The sequence below is a fragment of the Bos indicus x Bos taurus genome, chromosome 4 (genome assembly GCF_003369695.1).
Source record: "Bos indicus x Bos taurus breed Angus x Brahman F1 hybrid chromosome 4, Bos_hybrid_MaternalHap_v2.0, whole genome shotgun sequence".
Taxonomy (NCBI): domain Eukaryota; kingdom Metazoa; phylum Chordata; class Mammalia; order Artiodactyla; family Bovidae; genus Bos; species Bos indicus x Bos taurus.
Window position 1 is genome coordinate 444,318 of NC_040079.1, and position 20,972 is coordinate 465,289.

The following is a 20,972-nucleotide window of genomic DNA, read 5'->3' on the forward strand; positions in this document are numbered from 1 at the left end:
TGTATCCCTGCCTCACACACAATTTTAAACCTTAATTACATTAAGCTATCTCAGTAAATAACTGGCCACTAACACACAGAGTACTCCACGATGAGGTTAGTTATGTACTGCTGTGTAAGTTTGCAGTTAGTGCATCTGGACATCTCTTCATGTCCCAGGTACAGCCACTCACGTGAGAGGACGCCCTCATGTCTTTACACGAGGGATCTGGCCTTTGGGCTCAGCACTGTAACCAGTGCCTTTTGGGTGCCATGGGGCTGCATTTGGTGCACTTGGCCAAGTTGCCCCCAGAGAGTGCCTCTCGGAGTGAACTGCTGCATCACAGGGCATGCGGCTTGGAAAGAACTGGAAGAGGGTATACTTTTTACCCCACCAGCTTCTGGTCCTCCCTGCCCTGTCTGTTGCTGGACCTCCCAACTTCTGTGTGGTGGTGAGGGGCCAGCCCTGCCTGGGGCTGCTGCAGGAGTGGTGAGAGGTCCGAGCCTGTAGCCCCGATAAGTGGGAGCAAGCGCAGTGCCATATGCGAGGGGAGTTCCCAGGGGCTTCTGCCATCAACCATGTCCCAGGTCTGATAGTGGGGCCTGAGCGCGGAGCAGCTGCTGGCGCCGATGTCAGCTGCGGTTACAACTCAGAACAGACGCTCGTAAGGGTGAGACAGCCATGCACTGGTACCTTCCAGGCTCTGGTCTATGAACATCCCGGACAGGAATTGGAGATCGAGCTCTTTGACGAAGACCCAGACAAGGATGACTTCCTCGGAAGGTAAGTCCTCCGTGACCGAGGGTGTGGACTCTTCCTCTTTGATAGTCACTCTTAAACTTGTAACATCAGAGCAGGTTTATTACATGTTACATGTGTGTTAAAATGGCTTTTTGATGCTAGGTTTGTTTCACCTTAGACCTCTTAAAACATGTTTTTTGTTCCTAAAACAAGTTTTACATTTAAGTAAGAAAAGGAAAGCTAAGTTAAACAAAACTTGAAATTCACTTTCTTGGCTGTGCTGCTCCATTTAAGTGCTCAGCCACCAGCTGCGGCCCCGCACGCAGCCCAGCTCCCCAGCCTTGCACCCAGCAGGCCGCTGGGCTCCAGGCTCTAGAAACAGGTTTGTGAACTTCTGATTTGTTATTGGCCTATGGAGGTGGGGATAGATAGTAATTTACATTGTGCCTATATATTGGTAAAATAAATACTGACTTGTTTACTTAAATTGAACATGTACAGCTGAAAAAATATGAACTATCAAAAAACACACTTTAGCCTATATAACTGAATTTCTTGTGGCAAAAAAGATAGAAGGGTAAATGGTTTCATCAAGGATGGCCTGTGTGTTAGGCTGTGACCTCAGAATTCATTTGTGAGACCCTTTATCGAAGAACAACCAAAAGGTTGTAGGCAAGGCAACGAACAGATGAGATTTGCAGTAACGCCTCTGTTAGATTCCGACGTCAGGGGCTGAGACCGGGGGCTGGCTGGGCCCCTGGCGTCTGTAGTGGAGCAGGGGACCCAGGGCCGTGCGGGGCAGCGCGCAGGGACAGAGAGGAGAGGCTGCAGAAGACAGGCGTGCGATCGTCCCGCCCTGCTCGGCTCTGGCTCCTGCCGCCTCACTCTTCCCAGCAGAGCAGGACTACTGAGGGAAGTGGGACGGGCTGTCGGGGTCGCCTTCGCGGCCCTAGAGGTGCCGGTCAGAGCTGAGGAATCAGGGCTAGAAAGGTGGTCAGCGCCTGATTCAGCGCACCGCTACGGAGTCCGATCCGGAGCAGCGGGTGTGGCTCAGAGAGAGGACGTCCCACCCACCCTGGTCGAATGCGTCTGCCCCGCACACCCTGGGCTCCCCTGTAGACCTGCCCGCCCCGCCCCGGAGCTCCCCTGTAGACTAGCACGCCCCAGGCTCACCTGTAGACATGCTCACATGCCCGGGGCGCCTCCAGACCACTCACTGCCTGTGGGGAGGACCAGCGTTCCCAGCCCTGACCTCAGCCGTGCCGCGCTGCGTGTTCCCTGCTCACTTCACACCCGGGTGGAAGCTTGAGGAAGCTTGGAGGATGAAGCTTGTTTCTTGATAAACTGTAGCATTCTGTTGCTTTTCTGGAGTACTTTTTCATAGAGTAATGCTTAAGTTTATTTCAGTTTTCAGAAGTGGTTTTCTGTGTTCTAAAGTTGTTGTATTGTTATTTCTATAGTCTTATGATTGATCTTATTGAAGTTGAAAAGGAGCGCCTTTTAGATGAAGTAAGTTTCCTTTGAGTATTGTTCTATTTCGTGAGTGTTGATGGAGAGTACCCACTGCCACCATCCCTGGTGGTCTGAGAACAGCCGCTCACAGACGTTGAGAACTTAGGCCTTCCAGTACCAGCGAAGTGAAAATAAATCAGCACCTGCCAGAAACAAAATCCTCAAGGATCCAAACACACACCCACTTTGTTTCAGGCAGTCATGGTCTGCTTTGGAGTCAGGGCAGAGTCTGGTAGAAGCTCCCAAGAATCGGGCCTTAAAAGGTAGTTGGGAGTCATAGCAGAGCAGCACAGTGCAGTTGATGAGACATTGTCCCAGGAAAGACACCCACAAACGCATCATGAACTGACAGCCACAGACGCTGCTTCAAGCAAGATGCTGCTATCAGAATAAAAAGGATAAGGAAGGAAGTTTGTGATGGCTGCTAAAAGATGGGTAAGACTTGGATAAGTAAGGCGCAGTTAAGCAAATCTCTGTTGAGAACTCTTCTCAGCTGCACACAGCACACCCTAGACAGGCGTCTGCAGTTTGTCCTGCCATCGCGTGTGCTGTGTGCTGCGTTGGGCCCACCAAACACGCCCTGCACTCGGACGTCTCTCCTAACGCCGAGTGTTTGAGCGCCGTCCTCAGTTAACAGCCTGATAGCTTTTAAGCTGAAACGAGTGTGAACCAATTATTGTTATACAGTCATAAGGAAAAGCACACTTGTTAGCATGTCTGATTCTGAAATTCAGTACTTGGGATCAACGTTATATTTTTTCTTCGCCCCTAAATTCTATGGATGTCCATACGTAGAATCCTGGTAGTGCTGGGTAGTACGAGAGGACGTTTGAGTCCTTGCATGTCAGACAGGGATGGCATTGGGAGTCAGTGAGTTAACACACAGAGCGGCCCCTGCTGTCAGTTTCTGGGGCCAGCAGCTCCTTCTCAGGCCTGGAGCTAAAAATGGCAGGACTCGGGCCTTCTGGGTTTGTAAAGACTGCTCAGCTCATGTGTCTGATCCAGGAGGGCTTTGGCTGACCGGTCTCACTTTCTCTGCAGTGGTTCACCCTGGACGAGGTGCCCAGAGGGAAGCTGCACTTGAAGCTGGAGTGGCTCACGCTCATGCCTGACGCGTCGAACCTTGAGCAGGTGCTGGAGGGGCCCCACGGCAGCCTGCAGTCCTGGGCACTAAGATTAGTGCCTGAAACTGCTGCTGCTCACTTACAAACTTGGAGCGGTAACGCGACTCTCATGCTGTGAGTCACCGCGGTGGCATCGGCACAGATTAGAGCCAGCGGGAGTTTGCAGGCATCCGCAGGCTCTCGGAGGTCTCAGGGCTCGTGCTTGGGTGCCCTGCAGGGACTGGGGGAGCCTCAGGTCACCTGAGCACTTTGATCTGAGTGGAACCTTGTCATGTTCATTCTCTGTACTGCGTGTATGGGATGCTTATTTCTCCATCTCCCTTGTTTTCTTGAGCAGTGTAGGCATAATTAGATAGAAACAGGAAGCTTGGAAACCCACCTGCTAAGGCTTTTCCCTTTCTCTGTAGGTGCTGACAGATATCAGAGCTGACAAAGACCAAGCCAATGACGGGCTGTCCTCCTCGCTGCTCATCTTGTACTTGGACTCGGCCCGGAACCTTCCGGTAGGTGCTGGTTTCTGGCAGGGGCTCCTGCTGGGTTTAGCCGTGTGCTCTGTCTGCGTTGCTGTGCTTTCCCTACCCTGCAGCCAGGAGGGCAGCGGTGGAGAGGGACACAGGTGCACTCCCTTCATGGATGTAGTGTTACGACTCCACCTTACTGGCTTACCCAGGGTGATCAGAACTAGCTGACGTGTTTTAGTACACAGGAAAAGAAGGACTTAGTAGTTAGGAAAGAAAATACCCTGTGGAGAAGTGCTAATTACTGAAATTCATGCCCGAAGATGAAAATGGAATCCCTTTGGCATCCCCCCGGCCGTGGCATGGCGGGGTGAGGGGCCACATGGGGGCAAGGATGCCCTGCACACAGCGTCCAGCCCCAGGCTCGCACCGAGGAGGACAGTCTCACAGGTGGCGGCAGCGCCTGGAGACGAGGCGGCGAGCCAGCCCTGCTGTGGCGCCCCTCCACGCTGAGGGCACTGGCTTGTCATCAGAGTTCACCGTTGCGACAGCATGTTTTAGAGCCCGTCTACCTGTTCAACAGATGGCCTGTCTGCTCCATTTCATCGTGTTGGAGGCCAGTTTTGTTAAAGACTGCTGTCTCCAGAGGCAGGGTGTTTCCTCCTGAGATGACGGGATGGTCAGTGCCCAGTCACCTGAGTGCCCCGTGTGTGCCCCCCGGGTGCATCCTTGTTGTGGGTGGGTGCCTAGGTGTCCCACCTGACCGTGGTCACACCACCCTGTCCCTTTACCTCATGAAATGCACACCCTAATTCTGTTCAGCACCTCTCCAGGGTTTAAATGGTACATTACTTGGGCTTTGCTTAAAAGCAAACTCGGTGTATTTTGTGCATCTGTTTTATTTAAAATTTTTAACAATTAAAATCTGATGGATAACCTGTTTTTTTCATTTTGCAAAGATGTTACCTGAACTGTGTTTATGAGTGTGTATAATTGTGCCCTTTCTTTCAGTGAAGATTTAATCTTTCTGCAGAATGACTTGTACGGTAGAACTTTTTGTTTTTAACCACAGTTTAAGTTTTAAAGTCTTTTATAATGCCTGATGGGAGTGAGTTTGTTGTATATTTTAGAACAGAGGAAAGTGGTGGTGAATTGGCTTCTCTTGAGAGCTGTGTGTTTTGTCACATTAAATTAAATTAAAATGGAATGATGTCACGTGAGCAAGGGACAGAAAGAAAAGTGAGCGTACTAACCTGCTATGGAAAGGGCACTTTGTGCATGAAGTGTGCTCTGGCCGTCAGAGACAGAGGACCCTGAGCAGACCCCCAGCCCGGGGCCTGCTGGGACGGGCGTGTGCAGCGCCCCCGCGTCTCCGTGCGGCTCTCTGACTCTGCCTGCTGCATCCTGGGTCAGTGCTTCCGTGCCTCCATTGACCACAATCCACCATTCTTTGCTTTCTCCTCCCATTTCCACTTTCCCAAGAGTATCTACGAGGGAAACTTTGGGTGTGGCTACTTAAAAGAGAGGCGAGCGTCGGGACTAGTGTTTTGTGAGAATACTGCCTCAGTCTGTAGAGCACTATTTGTGAGTTCTCCGTGTTCCTCCTTCTTGTGTTTGGTGGGGACTGCTAGAATGTGGACTGGAGACTAATGCCGTCTGTCAGTGCCGGAATGACGTGCATGCCTTCGGTTTCGCATGACTTCAGTTCCTGTGAGTGTTGCTTTCGTGCCTGCTTTGTGAGACGTAACTCTGCTTTAACTAACATTGGTGACTGCATCTGATACCGAGGTGGACCAGCCCGATGAGCCATGGAGGAGCCTTGGGCTCTGACACTGCTCCTGGCCCTGAAAATTAAAAAAAAAAAAAATCATCTGAGGAAACAGTGAAACCATAATGATTAAAATGGATTTTCTTATGGTTCATCTCAATGTGAGATGTAAATATTTCTTTGCAAGCTTTCAGAAATCTTCCTTAAATCTGCTTTCTCCTCCTGACCAGACACAAGGGGTATCAGAGCCTGGCTTTCCATAAAGTCCCCGAGGCCCCGGGAACAGTGGGTGAGACAGAAACTCACTGCTGCCTGAAGATGTGCCTTCTCCCCTGTGTACCCGGAGCTCCTGGGGGGAAGAAGTGTATGTTGACTTTGCGATTCGCTGCTTTTAAGGAGCTTCAGGAATTCCTGGGGTGGGTAGTTCCTGGCCTGTATCTGGGAAGTGGTTTTCATGCCTGTGTTTCCTGAGTCCGTGCTCTGGAGCTTGATTCCTGGCACCGTTCTGGTCCTTTTAGCAGAGTTATTTTCACTTGCTTTGGGCTCAGAGGAAGCCAATGGCTTAGTCCTTAGTCTAGAAACTAATTATTGATTTAATTCAATAACTAGTGAGATTCTTAAAGCTCATTTGTTTCATTTTCACTTGTTTTCATTTTTATTTCAGCATGCATACTCAGTTTATTCTTATTTTTAAAACTAAGGGGCGGGGAGCAAAACTGAAAGAAGCGGCATTTTGTCCCATTTGATGGATGAAGACAGTCAAGCCAAACGAGGGGCAGGTGGGTTGCTGTCTCCTGCAGCGCCCGCCCCCGAGCAGCTGTTGGGGGGTCAGGAGGAGGCAGTTGTGCCTCTGGCTGCTGCTTCTGGTCACTCCCAGGAGTGTCCCAGTGGGGCCTGTGCTGGAAGCTGCTGCCTGTGCCAGCCACGCTGGCTGTATAGTTACTGTTTTCTGTGACTGCTCCTTTTATAGGAAATGCTTCTGCCCTTGTGTCGGGATTTTTTTAATTGCTTTGTTACATATATCTAAGGTGTTGATTGATCCAAACTACCTTTCCTCCTGAGTTATCAAAACCACATACTCTGCTTGGATTCAAATATAGGTGTCACCAAAAAGTCCTGCAAAACGAATCTGGATAGATTGATCACTTCCCCCCTCTGGTTTTCAGTATGTTGTGGATCTGTCCCTTTGTCAGCTGTCCCCAAAGGCTGAGCCTGTTGCTATTTCCAGCGGAGGTTTTGGGCAGCTGCCAGCCCCACACTCTGGTACCTTCTGCTGCTCGAAACACTCCTCCTGTCCAGCCCCTCCTGTCCAGTCCCGTGAGTGTGCTCTCACCCCCGGTCCCATCTGGAAACCTCAGCACACGGTCCTTGCTCCCTAGCTGGAAAGGGCCTCTTTATCCTGTGGCCTCAGCACTTGGACCTCCTCCTCTGGCCAGAGGAACAAGAGGGTGTTTTCTGACCCCCAGAGGCCTCTGTGACCACATGCATCTCCTGAGCACTTTCCAAGGGCTCTGCGTGCAGAGCTCATTGCATCTCAGGCCAGCGGAATCGCTTTTTAGATGAGGTGCTGAGATTAGAGACCAGGGTTGCCTCTAGGAAGCCGCAGAGCCAGGATGATCTGAACTCAGCCGTGTGACCCAGAGCCCAGTTTTCCACCTTCCTGTCTAGTCCATCCTCGTATAAAGTGAACTTGTTACCACTTCAGTAAGTCTGTGAGTTCATAGTGCTGTCTATGGAGTCCTCATCTGAGAGGAGTGCTGTTCGCACTGACGCCCACTCCATCCGTAGAGATCCTGGCTGTGACGTGGAGCCCTTGGGCGAGGTGCTCCTCCACACTCTGTTAAAAGTAATTTCAGCTCTCGCTTGGAAACAGTGCAGGTGACTATTGGTGGTGAGTCGCCCCAGTGCCGGCAATGCAGTGATGTCCAGAGGCTTCACGCTGGGCCCTCACCGAGCTCTGTCCACCTGCTCTGTCACACCCCTGGCCTGGGCAGCTTCCCACGCCCTCACATGGCTCCTCTTGCTCACTCAGCCCACACCAGAGCCTCTCTCCTTGCATCACGTCTGCTGGTGCACGCTGGAATAACACGCATGCAGCAAGGTTACGTCTGTAGAGAGGGAGCTAGCTGTAGGGAGGGTTCTCAATGTCTACACTCAGCTCTCCTCAACCTCAGGACTGCAGTTCCCAGCCCGGCCCAGCCCCGCCCCAAGGGCATCTGCTGGACTCAGTGTTCCAGGGTGCTTCATAAAGAATAACGCTCAATTTGACGTTAATTCCAACTCGGGTGATAAAGTCTTTCATCTTAAATGTTAATCCTCAAAGGATCTTGCAAAACAACTCTTGACTTTTTGAGGGCAATAAAGTAATGAGTTTTTAAAATCAAAAAAAGTAGGACATAAAACCCGTAATAATAATAATAGAATAGTACAACTTTAAAGCGAGGGGGAGCTTTTGAGATGATCTGATCCGCTTCTGCATTGTATGCTTGTAGAAGAGTGGGGGATGAGGTAGATCAGGTCCCATCTTTGCTGTGATTTTTTTTCATGAGAAGATAAAGTTCAGAAGGAAGAAAGGTAGCATTTGCTCTTCCAGGATATGATTGGCTTGAGAGCAGTTGGGACGTCTCTAGCCCATTGATTTGTACTTTAGATGAAACCTTCAGCTTAATTATGGTTGAAACTTTACGATTTTTTTCAAGGGACAGATCCTAGGGTTTGTTCAAGCTAAGGATAGCAAACAGAACCCTTTCCTCGGGTGTCATTTTTGGATTTTTCAAATCCCAAAGACAAGAGGGATGGGAGGAAAAGAACAGTGATGTAAAGGCTGATCTGCTTTGATATTTACAGATTAAAGGTTTAGTCTAAGAAAATCTTGGGCATAAAGAATACTTTTACAACTAGTATTTACTGTTTCTTTGTGTAATTCTTGGTGGGTTTTGTTTAAAAAATTTTTTGTTCTCATAAGTTTTCATGTCATTAACCTTAACATAAACTCCTCATTGCATGTTTATTAACCCTTGGTATATTCATTTTCTTCTGACTTGAAAGAGTAACCCATTAGAATTTAACCCTGATGTCTTGAAGAAGGCTGCAATTCAGAAAGCTTTAAAGGTAAACTAATAGTTTTCCCTTCGAAAGCTGATGAAACGTATTGAAAGAGATGATGCTTTAACCCATATAGGTTTATTGACAGATTCTTCACAAAGTAATAGAGTCACAATTACTTGTTTAGTTGAAGAGAGGCTACTTTTATTGTTAAAGAATTTAGTAGTTAGAAGAATTTAAATCAACTTTGATGATAAATTTGTGAGATATCAATGTGGTAAATTAGACTTTTGTCCTGTTGGCCTTAGGTAGCAGTATCTAAGGTGCTTTTAAATCATCTGTACTTTAATTGGATGTGAGTTTGTGAAAATGGTGATAGAGAAGTTCTGTTTAAAATCATAACCAATTTTTAGACTATGATTAAAATGTGTGCCCAGTGCACCGTGACTTCCCCTTAAAAAATCACCTCTTCCAATATGCTGCATCAGGGCCATCTCTGAGTCGGTGACCTGGGCTTTTGGTGCTGCTCGTGTGGGTGACATGACAGATCTTTCAAGAAGCTTTACATTTCATTAAATGAGGTATATTGAAAACTAAGCTCCACTTCTTAAAACGACATGAGCATGTATTTTCTGGCTAAATTAAAAATGTTTTTTTTTTTTTTCCTGATTTCTTTGAGGCCTTATTTTAAGCTTAAATATTTAGGGGAATGAATGAGGAGTTCAGTGTAGTTCTTTTAATTCTATGCAAAGGAATCGACAGTGGGTTTTGATCAGTTTCATCCAGAAGAATCAGTTAAACTTCAAAAGAGGAAGACTAGCATTCTGCTCTGATACGGGATTTAGAAAGCCCGTAGCACACCCCACTGGGCAGGAGGGGTGGCTCTCCTGTGGAGTATTAGTTGGTTAGCGGGGTAGTTCCTCACCAGAACGCCGGGAGGGAATGTCTCCACAGCCTTGGCTCACCGCTTCTTTGGTAAGGGAAGATTATTGACCCGCAGAGCGTGATGGCTAGAATAAAGGCTCTCCAGTTAGACTAGACTGTCTGGGCTTGAACCCCTGCACAGCCAGCGCTCACCAGTGGGCCCTGCAGCAGGCAGCAGAGGCCTCCCTGCTTTGTTCCTCAGTGGAGGTGATGTTCTCACCCCTGTGGGGGTGCTGAGTCTGTTACTGAGATCGTGCATTTAAAATGCCCAGTGTAGCTAGCAGAATACGTGTATTTTTAATTGTTATTGTGTTATCTTATTTAAGCCTAACAACTCGGTTCTGGAAATGGTTTTACACCCATGAAAGCTGAGGTTCAAATAAATAAAATACACGTAGATCTTAGTAATCAAGTAGAGAAAAGCTAAGATTTAAATTCAAGACAGTCTGACTTTAAAAGTTCCTATTTTCATTATACCCTGTGTGTCTGTCTTGTGCTGAAGCATTTTGAATATTGCATCCTGATAGAAGACTTAGTCACTGATTTAACCTTGTTTCATAGCATCCAGAATATCATCCATTTCAGGACAGTCAGCCCTTGGTATCCGCGGATTTTGTATCCACGAGTTCAGTCTAGGATCGAAAATACCTTGGAAAAATCTACAGAAAGCTCCAAATAGCAGCATTTACATTGTGTTCACAGCTATTTACGTAGCATTTACACACTTTATTAGGTATTACATATAATCTGGAGATGACGTAAATTATACAGAGGAATACTAGGTCGTTTTATAAGTGAAATTTGAGCATTGTTGGATTTGGCATCCTGACGGGGTCTTGGAACCAACCCCGCAGCAGATACCGAGGGATGACTGTACACCATTATTTTATATACGACTGAGAAATAAAGCATGGGCTTCCTTGCTGGCCCAGTGGTAAAAACTCACTTGCCAACACAGGAGACTGTAGTTTGATTCCCTGGGTCAGGAAGATCCCCTGGAGAAGGAAATGGCAACCCATTCCAGTATTCCTGCCTGGAAAATCCCATGGACAGAGGAGCCTGGCAGGCTACAGTCCATGGGATTGCAAATGAGTCTGACACGACTTGGTAACTAAATAACAAAAACAACAAAGAAAGAAAATAAGGTGCCAGTTAAGGTTTGATAGCATTTATTTTACACTTACTGAAAGAATTTTAATACTCAGGGTAAACATTTTTAGGATGCCATTCACACACACACATAAAAGGAAAATATAAGCAAAATTAATTGGGGAAGGCAGAGATAGCTACCACTCTGCTATAGTGTGCCCCAAAGCAGGCACTTAAAGTCATCCATTATAAATTTCATTTTGTTTTCAGAGATGTTAGAAAGTTTAGACAAGGGGCTGGGGGAATGTATTTAAATAGATAAGCTACAGTAAATAGGAATGAATGGCTACTTTTTCAGAGATTAATTAAATGTATAAAGTTAGCTTCTGTATCAGAGACGCAAAAGTAGCAGTAGCTTAAGTGAGACAGAAGTGTAGTTCCCTTGGATGCCCCCGAATGCTGACCTGTGGTTTGTGGTGCTCCATGCCTCCAGCCAGAAGGGGCGCACAACAGAGGCAAGACCCCTAGATCGTTCTGGGGCCACACCTACCACGAGGGAGACTCAGAAACAGAAGCCGTGTCACACAGGGTGTGTGCTCAGCCACAGCCCCCGGGCTCTCACGTTAAGGGAAGAAGGAGAAGTGGATTTAGGGGGAAATTAGTATTCTCCCGCAGTAGTCTGTAGCCTTGGGGTTTTTTTTTAACAGTGTTTATTTCATTTTGCAGAATTAATTCACATCAAAAAGATGAACCAGAAACTAGATTATCACAGTAGGTTTGGGCTAGAAATATTTTATTCCAATAATCATAAATTTGACACCTCTGTCATTGCTGCAGTGTTGAGGATTGGCTTTAAAATTATTTAACTTAAAAACATTTTGTGACTTTCTTCTAATTAATTTCCACTAACACAAATATTTAACTGCATCTTCTTGTGGGGCTAAGTTATAAATAAACCTCATATATGTTGCATTTTACTGTGTTTTCTTCTATCAGCTATCTGTACTAAAGTATGCTGCTTACCATTTTAACTTATTCCTAAATTTTTCTCATTGCATTTTATCTGCTTAAATGCAATTTAGATTGATGTCTATTCTTCCAGTCAAAATTACTTAGCAGCTGGTAAGCAAGATTTGATGATTGCTACATGTTCAAGCAGAAGATACTAAATTAAAAATGTAAAAACATGCCTCTGACACGTTAGTATTTTTAAGATTCCAACCAGAAAAACTGTTCTGAATCACAGGCTCTCACATTTGTCCTTCCTGTGCTTTTCTCTTTCCATTTGTTTCACTTTATTCAGTTTGTTACCTGAGTTTTCAGAGCTGGAATTAACATGAAAGATTTTCAGAAGATTCCATTTTTCCAGGGTTGCTTGCTTTAAACGTAAAAGACCTTAATGTTTTAAAATTGTTTGCAAATACAAGTTTCATTGATTTATGTAGATACAATTATGGCTTTGGGGTGTGCTTAGCAATTAATTGTTTTCCACTGAAACTGTGTCTAGATACTCCCTGTAGCTGAAGTATCAGAAATAAATAGAAATGAGTGTTAAGATAAGCAGTGATTCCATTTCTAGTAATCCCCATTTCAAGGCATGTTTATTGATTTTATCTATTTTTTCTTTTTGGATAGTCTGGGAAGAAAATAAACAGCAATCCAAATCCTCTTGTCCAAATGTCAGTTGGTCACAAGGCCCAGGAGAGCAAGGTAAGGTGGTGACGCTCTGACTGGCCCCTGTGACCTAGCTGCCACAGGCACCCCTGGAGGAGGGGGAGGGGGCAGGTATTGAGACTGTTGACTTCCATGTCTTTGTTTTGTATTCTCAAATCAATCATTTGATAATGAGCTACTTAATTTGGAATAAAATATATTCACTTAAAAATAACATGAAAAAGACATGAATTTGTTAATTATGCTTTTGCTTGATTTCATGGGTAGATGACATGGGACAAATTTCTAAGTTTCCTTTGAATGCACTATTAATATTTTGTTTAAAAGACAACAGTGTACTTAAAATTCAAGAAATGCGAATTGAATAGAAGACATTGCTGTTGCTATAACATGTGCTACTTTCAGGAAACATTTTGGGAATTCCTCCCTTTTTTTGACTGCTAACCATTAATTTAAGAAACTTCTGACGAGCAGCACTCCACAGGCCAGGGGAGTAGGGGCTGTCCATGCAGATGACATGCTGTGGCGGGGCCGGGACCTGGGCTGGGAGCTGCTGGCAGTCATCCCCCTGCCACACGGCAGCTCACATAGTTGATGCCTAGCAGCACAGCCCAGCTGGAGAAGGGGTAGGCTACCCACTGCATTGTTCTTGCCTGAAGAATCCCCAAGGACAGAGGAGACTGGCAGGCTACAGTCCATGGGGTCGCAAAGAGTCAGACATGGCTAAGCACAGGACAGCCCAGAAAACAGGTGTCATCTCGGCTTCCATGCACGGTGCTGGAGCAGTTGTCTGCAGAAAACACGCTAGAGCTGATTCAGGACATTTTTTTCAGATTCGGTACAAAACCAACGAACCTGTGTGGGAGGAAAATTTCACCTTCTTCATTCACAACCCCAAGCGCCAGGAGCTCGAAGTGGAGGTAATTCATTTGCATGTTTACACAGATGTGTTTATATCTCCCCATCACACAGCACGCAGAGAACTGCCACCATGGGCCCACGAGACATGTTCCTGCGGTGAGTGTTAGCAGCAGGGCAGGAGGGGGTCATTTTTCATGTTCACCTTTGGCTGATTGTTCCTGGCATCTAGGACCGCAGCTGGCGTGTGTATGTTGGCATCACCGTCAGCCTTGCTGTGCGTGCTTGCTCTGCAGCTTCTGTGCGGACGCCCCGGGCGCTGCTGTGTGCTGTCTGCTCCCAGTCAGAGCACTTCCCTTCCTCCCTTGCCTCACTGCCCGCCCAGCCTCGGCCTGAGTAGACACCTTTGCCTCCTTCAGGTCCTGAGGCACAGCCTTGATGTTTCCCTGTTGCTAAGTCTGATGTTGGAGGAAGTTTCTTTCTACTTCTGCTGGTTTGCTGTAGGTTTTTGTCATGAGTGGATATTGAATATTGTCAAAGACTTTTCTGTGGTGTTCGAGATGATCATGTGGTTTTTCCTTTTGAAATTCGTAAATATGGTGAAATGCAGTACTGATTTTCAAATCTTAAATTTTGTAAACCTCTATTGATTTTCAAGATTTAACATTAGAAAGCCTTGCAAGCAAACTTTTTTGGGGGAATAACCCCGCTTACTTGTGATGTAGTATCCTTTTTACGTACTCAATTTGGTAAAATTGTATTAAGAATTTTTGCATCATAAATAAGAATAAAGGTGTGTTGTGCAACACAGACAAACAGAGCCATTATTTTGTAATAACTTTAATGGAGTCTAGTCTATAAAATTATTGAATCACTTTTGTACACCTAAAACTAATGTTATAAACTGTACTTCAATTTTAAGAAAATAATAAGACAGGATAATAATTTTAAAATATAATTTTTACACTACAACCCAGGGATTGAACCCGTGTCTCCTGCATTCCAGGCAGATTCTTTACCTACTGAGCCACCTGGGAAGCCCACTCATAAAATAATTTATAGTAACTGGACCTTGAATTTACAATAACTTTTAAAGTTCTGTAAACTTAGTTATTTCATTTAAAAATGCTTTTGTGTTTGCAGTTTAAAAAATGAGCAATGAGGCTTTTAGGTTTTCATGTGTAGTTAAATTATTTGATTATTTTTATATAGTCTGTGAAGCCATCAAAGTTCTTACTCTTTTTGTTTAAACAATCTGTAGCATGACAATCTAACAGGAATAATTCCTGTTGTAGAGGTAAAGCTGAAAGTTATTATTCAGTAGCCAGATATTGCCATGCCTTTAAAGCAGGTTATTGTAGATTTTGAATAGAAAGCTTAAAAGAAATTTAGAAATGTGTCCTCTCCATAAGTGTTTATGTTTCTCCAGTAGAAACTCGGCACAACACCAGGAATGTGTGTTGTCACCATTTTCACAGGATTTAAGACATTCCTTTCTAGTCTTCAGATTTGTGTGGACTGCTGCCTCTGGCTCAGGGTTCTTGTAGTGGATTCTTTGGACAAGACTTTCCATCTTTTATTTTCATTTTGCCTGTGAGGAGGAGATGGCCGGCCCTGTGACACGGATACCCTGTAGCACCACTGGATATGGTGCTGTGTTTCCCTGAGGAGCTCTCCTCCTGCCTCATTTATGGACACGTGACTGAGAAGGGGAAGGCGACGTGTGTTTTTGACACCCCAGGTTTGGGCCGCCTGCATTTCCTGTCCCCGTCTCCATGCTGAGCGCTCTGTGTGTTTGGCAGGTGAGAGATGAGCAGCACCAGTGTTCGCTGGGGAACCTCAGGATCCCTCTCAGCCAGCTGCTCGCCCGCGAGGACATGACCCTGAACCAGCGGTTCCAGCTCAGCAACTCAGGTCCCAACAGCTCTCTGAAGATGAAGCTCGCCCTCAGGGTACTGAGTGTCCGGAGTGGTTGGGGGAAGGGTCCTGGGTGGACACAGTCTCAGTGCCGGACGCAGGGCTGTGTAGCTCAGGGGAGCGATGACCAAGGCTTGTGCTCAGACGCCGATGGCAGCGGTGATCCCGGCTGTTGAGCAGGCCGGAGCCGTTCCTCACACTTTCAGATGAGTCCAGCCAGTCTTTTTTTTGATCCTTTGGTCCAGAAAGTATTGCTATCTGGATCAGTAAAGTTTTTTGCTATTGTTAAATTTTCAAAAGTCGTTCAGAAGGGAGAATTTAATAAAACTCTGCAAGATGGTAGAGATTACAGGAAAAATAAATTCTGTCCAAAAGAGACAATGATTCATTTTTAAGTACCTAAGGAAATGCTGAAAATAAAACTGGCAAACATATGGGAAAGTGCTAAAACTCTAATTTTTAAAATGCAAATTAAAACGAAGAACCAGCTTCTTAAAAAATTCAGTAGTCTGTGGAGGGTGTGGTAGAAACAATCTCTTTGGGCGTGGTCACAGCCTTTCCAGGTGGGACCACAGTGTCTCCAGTGGTAAATCATAGAGCTTTTTGTCTGGAAGCCCGACTCCTGGAGCCAGCATAGCCCTGGGGGTGTTGGCTGCAGCTTTACTTGGGGAGAGGCTTCAGGCTGTCGAGATGACCCCCGATGCCAGGGGTTCACGTGTAGGCTGCTCGGGGGACGTGTGCACACGCAGAGCAGGTGTGGCAGGAGCTCGCAGGGTGGGGCTGCTTCCACATTGACTCTCAGAGTCCGGCAGCCTCTCCTTCCGTGATCACTGGTAAGACTGCGGGATAGGGGTCTGTGGAGGAGGAGTTTATGACCTGGGCTCTTCCTCCACAAAGCTGCCACCCTGTGCCAAGAGTGGCTGCTGGCAGAGGCCAGAGCGCCTTGTGCTGTTGAGTGGCCTGCACACTCCTGTTTTACACTTTCTTTGATGTGTGGTACGATAGCCAAATAGGTAGACTGCTTTGAATGTTTTGTGCCAGGTTTTGAAGAAACTTTGCAGATGCGGATCCCTAGAGCTGCTCACGTGTGCACCTGTGACCAGCATCAGCGGTTTTCATCCTGTGTCTGTTTTCACCCCGAGGTGCTCCACCTGGAGAAGCAGGAGAGGCCTCCAGACCACCAGCACTCGGCTCAAGTGAAACGGCCTTCTGTGTCCAAGGAAGGCAGGAAAGTCTCTGTCAGGCCTCAGATGTCTGCATCGCCGGGCTCGGGTGACGGTGGCACAGCCCCGTCCACACCAGTCGCCGGGGGCGATGAGAGGCCTGGTGTGGAGGAGCGAGGCTTGCCCGTGGAGGCCGGCCTGCAGGGCCCAAGGGACCTCGGCCGGAGCTCCTCCAGCCTCCAGGCGGGCCCCACCGGCTCCCCCAGCCATGTCTCCGTCAAGGAACCCACCCCAAGCATCGCCTCGGACATCTCGCTGCCCATTGCCACACAGGAGCTGCGGCAGAGGCTGCGGCAGCTTGAGAAGTAACTAGACGTGCCCTCGCTCTTGCGGAATCGGCGCGGGCCCCACGGGCTGCCGGGGGGGAACGCAGTCTTAACCAGACGGTTTCAGGCAGGGTGGCCCTTGTGCTCCCTGAGCCTCTGGCTTTCAGGGTAAACCTGCTGTTTTCTGGTGCCTAGTGTTTGGCTCACTTAAAGCTTAAGAACAGTGGGGTGACCCTCAGGTCAGGAAGGCAGTGTCTGAAGCGGGCCTGTTGGACCTTAGCCCGGGTCAGGAAAGGCCTGGTGGCAGTGGGGCGTGTTTGTTGTTTGAGGACAGCCCTGCTCTTCCATGCTGGGTTCACACCTGCCACACCGCCCAGTGCTTTGTCTGGGGATGTTTGTATGGATTTCTCACTCACGCCCATTCGTCACAGGTGTGTCCATGGCTCCCTTAGATAAGGACAGAGTCTGTGGTTACCCAGAGCCTCAGATGTTAGCCTTTTCCTCTCGGTGGGGGGAGCTGCCATTTGAAACAGCTTCCTCTGCTGCCCTGCTGTGCTCAGTGTGAGGCGGGGGAGGTGGTGCAGAGAGAGCGCCCCTCTGTCCATGAGCTCCGTGCTTCAGCCTGAGACAGGCCAGGGCTGTGACCTCATCCCTGCGAGGCTGGGGCCGGGGGCTCCGAGAAAGGAGCACAGATTCGGGCAGTGCCCGGGTAGACAGAGCCTCAGGAAGACAGAGTTGATGTCTGTAAGGAGAGCCTCTGTCTCGATCTTACTTTGGGCCCCAGTGTTAGGAAGTGGGCTGTACTGAGCCCTTGAGTGGATGTGCATCCTGCTGGTCCATCTGTGCCCAGTTTGACAGGGTTCCCGTTCGTGGGTTTGCCTACTCCTCATGTGAGGGAAGGAATGTGCTCGCAGCCTCTGAGCCGTCTGCAAAGCTCACTCTCTGCTGTGTTTCCCTAGCGGAACCACCCTGGGACAGTCCCCCTTGGGGCAGATCCAGCTGACCATCCGGCACAGCTCGCAGAGGAACAAGCTGGTGGTGGTCGTGCACTCCTGCAGGTGAGCGTCCTTACAGAGCAGAGCAGGCAGGCGGGGCTCTGAGTGGGACTGTGATCCTGGTTTCCATGACATTTTCTGTTCACAGCCATTTTGTTTGCTTTTAATACTCCCTTAAACTGCCATGTTGTAGTCTATAAGACGTTTCCTGTTACTGAGCCTTTAGAACACAATAACGGGTGTATTTTTCTGTCTTTGAAGTGTCTTTGGGGATTCAGTTTCCAGAGTAGCTAACAGTTCAGGCAGGTCTGTGGGATCGTGACAGGAGCAGCTAACAGTTCAGAAGATGCAGGCAGATCTCTGGCATTGTGACAGGAGCAGCTGAAGTCTCTCAGGAGGAGCGTGCCAGGGCAGGGCGGTGTGTGCCCGCTCAGTGAGCGCAGCGGGAGGCAGCAGTGCCGATGCGGCTCGTGCTTGGTTGTCAGTGATGACGGTGCAGGGCTGACTGGCTATTTTTCTTTATGTGACTTGTCGGTCTCACTAGTAGCTCTGATGTAAATAGGTGATATAAAAATTTGGATGTTCTAAAAAAGTGTTGGAAACAGGGAAGGAAAATTAGTAACGTTTAGAAACATGATTATGTGAGCGCGTAGGTCAGTTCAACACATGCTTGTTTACTGAGCACCTCCTGTGTTCCTGCTGCTGAGGTGCTTCCTCGGAGAGTTTCCAGAGCAGCAGGCTGGCCAGACGCCCCTCCTCTGGGCTTTCCGGCTCCTCGAGATGAGTGAGCAGGTGGAAGTGGCTGCAGGGACAGTTGAGCCTGGGACACCGTGGGTTTGAGCAGTGTGGCTACACCAACAGGAAGATTTTTTTTCAGTCCTAAATGTCACCACTCTACACCACTTGCCGTTGGCTGACTCCGTGGATACAGAACCACGTAGGTCCTTAACCTCCGTGTAGTTCAAGATCAGCCGTAGTTCAGTACTAGGTGTGTTTGGCCCAGTTGTTGGGACAAGAGCAGTGAGGAGGAGGTGGGCATGTGTCTGTGACGGAAGGGTTCAGGGGGACAGAGGGCGGAGGAGGGCATCCTCGGCCTGAGCAGAGGCCAGGGAGCGGTCCTGAGGACTGCAGCTGCACGGCCTCTGGGGCCTCCCGGGAGGCTGGCCGCGCCCCTCTCTCGGAGGGCCAGTGAAGCAGTGTGGAGGGTGATGCTGTGGTTTCCCTGTTGGCAGCAGAGCAGGGAGTCAGAGCGTCCCCCAGACTCTGGGCTGAGGAGACGGGGCCGAGGCCACCTCCGCGGCTGCTGGAAGCCCGTGAGCACAGGAGAGGACAGTCGCCTCCCTGAGTTCTTAGCGCCGGGATAAATGCAAAAGTCGGGGTAGGTTCTCGTGTGGTGCTCACTGGCATTTTTCTAGACCCTAACACCCAGTGTTCTCCGGTCTGTGTCACAAGAAATCTCATCGCCTTCTCTGAGGATGGCTCTGATCCCTACGTCCGCCTGTATTTGTTACCAGACAAGAGGAGGTCGGGAAGGAGGAAAACACACGTGTCGAAGAAGACACTGAACCCCGTGTTTGATCAGAGGTATGGTCCACGCTGTGGGGCGGACGGTCTACGCCGCCCTTTGAGGAAGGCCAGGTGGTGCCTATGGGGAGGCTGAGCGAAAAACACCCCCTGTGAGCAGTCGGGGGCTTGTTGATAGATATGAGTACCACATGGATCCTCAGACCACACCCCAGCAGCCTTGGCCTGCGCACATGTGGCTGGACCCCAGTCCTCGTGGCTCAAACACCACCGACATCCGGGGAAATGACAAGTTGAATGATGTCGATGTCCACTGATTGATTCAGTTGACATTCCATTTCTGAAGGTACTAGTTGCTCACCATGCTTTCTGACCGGTGACTTCATCTAAACTGAGGCCAGAAACCAACGAGCAGGAGCTGGTCTTGGTCAGCCACAGCTACTACAAGTTTGGGGACTCACCTGCAAACCTGGGGGTCAGGCTGCTCACTCTGGGAAGACCAGCGCATCCACGTGTCCTGCGAAGCCTCCGACCTCGTCCTCTGCTTTGCCAGCCTGGCTGCTGGAGGCTTGTCCGGCAGCCTCTGGCCTCAGCCGCCAGGAGCTGCCTGCAGATGCCTCTTCTACGAGGCTGCTTTGAGGGTGCTGATCTTCCTTCATGCAGGGCTCTGAGCTCTCACCCCTTGGTCTGCAGGGGAGGGACTGGCCTGGACTGCCCAGGTGTCTCACACCACAGCCCAGGTTTTTCCCCAGGATTCAGGCACTGTGTCCACACCAGGGGGCCACAGGGTCAGCTTCGCACGTTTAGGGTTCCAGTCTCCTGTTGTGTTTGGGAAATAATTGGTGGGGCGGGGGGGCGGAGCGGGAAACTGAGTCTTCCTCAAGGGCCAGGTCTAAACATCTAGCCAAAGAGATCACTTCTACAATAAAGAAACAAAGATCATGTTTGGAGTGGACTCAAACAGAAGGCAATGGCAACCCACTCTAGTACTCCTGCCTGGAAAATCCCATGGACGGAGGAGCCTGGGCTGCAGTCCATGGGGTCGATAGAGTCGGACATGACTGAGCGACTTCACTTTCACTTTTCACTTTCATGCATTGGAGAAGGAAATGGCAACCCACTCCAGTGTTCTTGCCTGGAGAATCCCAGGGACGGGGGAGCCTGGTGGGCTGCTGTCTCTGGGGTCGCACAGAGTCGGACATGACTGAAGTGACTTAGCAGCAGCAGCAGCATAAACAGAAATGTCAGTTTTTAGTTATAATAAAACAGAGCAAAATTCTGGAGAAGTGTACGATGATCCTCTTTTTCTGCTTCAGCTTTGATTTTAGCGTCTCACTGCCAGACGTGCAGAGGAGAACCTTGGATGTGGCCGTGAAGAACAGCGGTGGCTTCCTGTCCAAAGACAAAGGGCTTCTTGGCAAAGTAGGTTTAAAAAGTTCTGCATGTTGTAAAAATTAAACACTTGACCCAAAGTGTGCATTTTGGACTGGATTTATGTGCATGGATAATCCACGTCAGCTAAGCTGCCGTGAGTGGTTTGTGAGTCAGTATTGATGTGAATTATCTCCACTGACACTGCATGATAACCTGCCATCAAGGCCGTTGGCTACAGGAAGGGCCTCTTGGGTATAATCAACCATAGGTCATGGGTAGATCTTAAGGGCAGAAAAATTGAAAAGCGAGACACCCGAAGTGCAAGTGGCCAGAACCCACTTCTATAGGCGTTTTCTAACCCACAGGTGCTGGTTGGTCTAGCGTCTGAAGAGCTCGCCAAAGGCTGGACCCAGTGGTGAGTGTCCCCCCGACAGACACGGAGCCCGTGAGTCCACTCAGGAGCATGGCCCCTGTGACCGAGTGTCTGCTGTCTTCCTATGT

At 48.5% G+C, this 20,972-nt stretch overlaps 1 protein-coding gene across 2 annotated transcripts in view; it reads left to right on the top strand.

Annotated features, from left to right (window-relative positions):
- Positions 1-20,972, top strand: part of ESYT2 (extended synaptotagmin 2) — a 78,553-nt gene that overhangs the window by 54,568 nt on the left and 3,013 nt on the right. The window contains exons 10-22 of one of the 2 annotated variants that reach the window (XM_027538451.1): positions 680-762; positions 2,181-2,229; positions 3,274-3,363; positions 3,764-3,859; positions 8,631-8,693; positions 12,276-12,350; positions 13,148-13,234; positions 14,975-15,124; positions 16,232-16,617; positions 17,538-17,636; positions 19,026-19,157; positions 20,414-20,519; positions 20,837-20,886. In XM_027538451.1, the coding sequence (XP_027394252.1) occupies positions 680-762; positions 2,181-2,229; positions 3,274-3,363; positions 3,764-3,859; positions 8,631-8,693; positions 12,276-12,350; positions 13,148-13,234; positions 14,975-15,124; positions 16,232-16,617; positions 17,538-17,636; positions 19,026-19,157; positions 20,414-20,519; positions 20,837-20,886 (1,466 nt within the window). The remainder of the gene's footprint in view (positions 1-679; positions 763-2,180; positions 2,230-3,273; positions 3,364-3,763; positions 3,860-8,630; positions 8,694-12,275; positions 12,351-13,147; positions 13,235-14,974; positions 15,125-16,231; positions 16,618-17,537; positions 17,637-19,025; positions 19,158-20,413; positions 20,520-20,836; positions 20,887-20,972) is intronic. The other variant, XM_027538452.1, reaches the window with a different exon arrangement.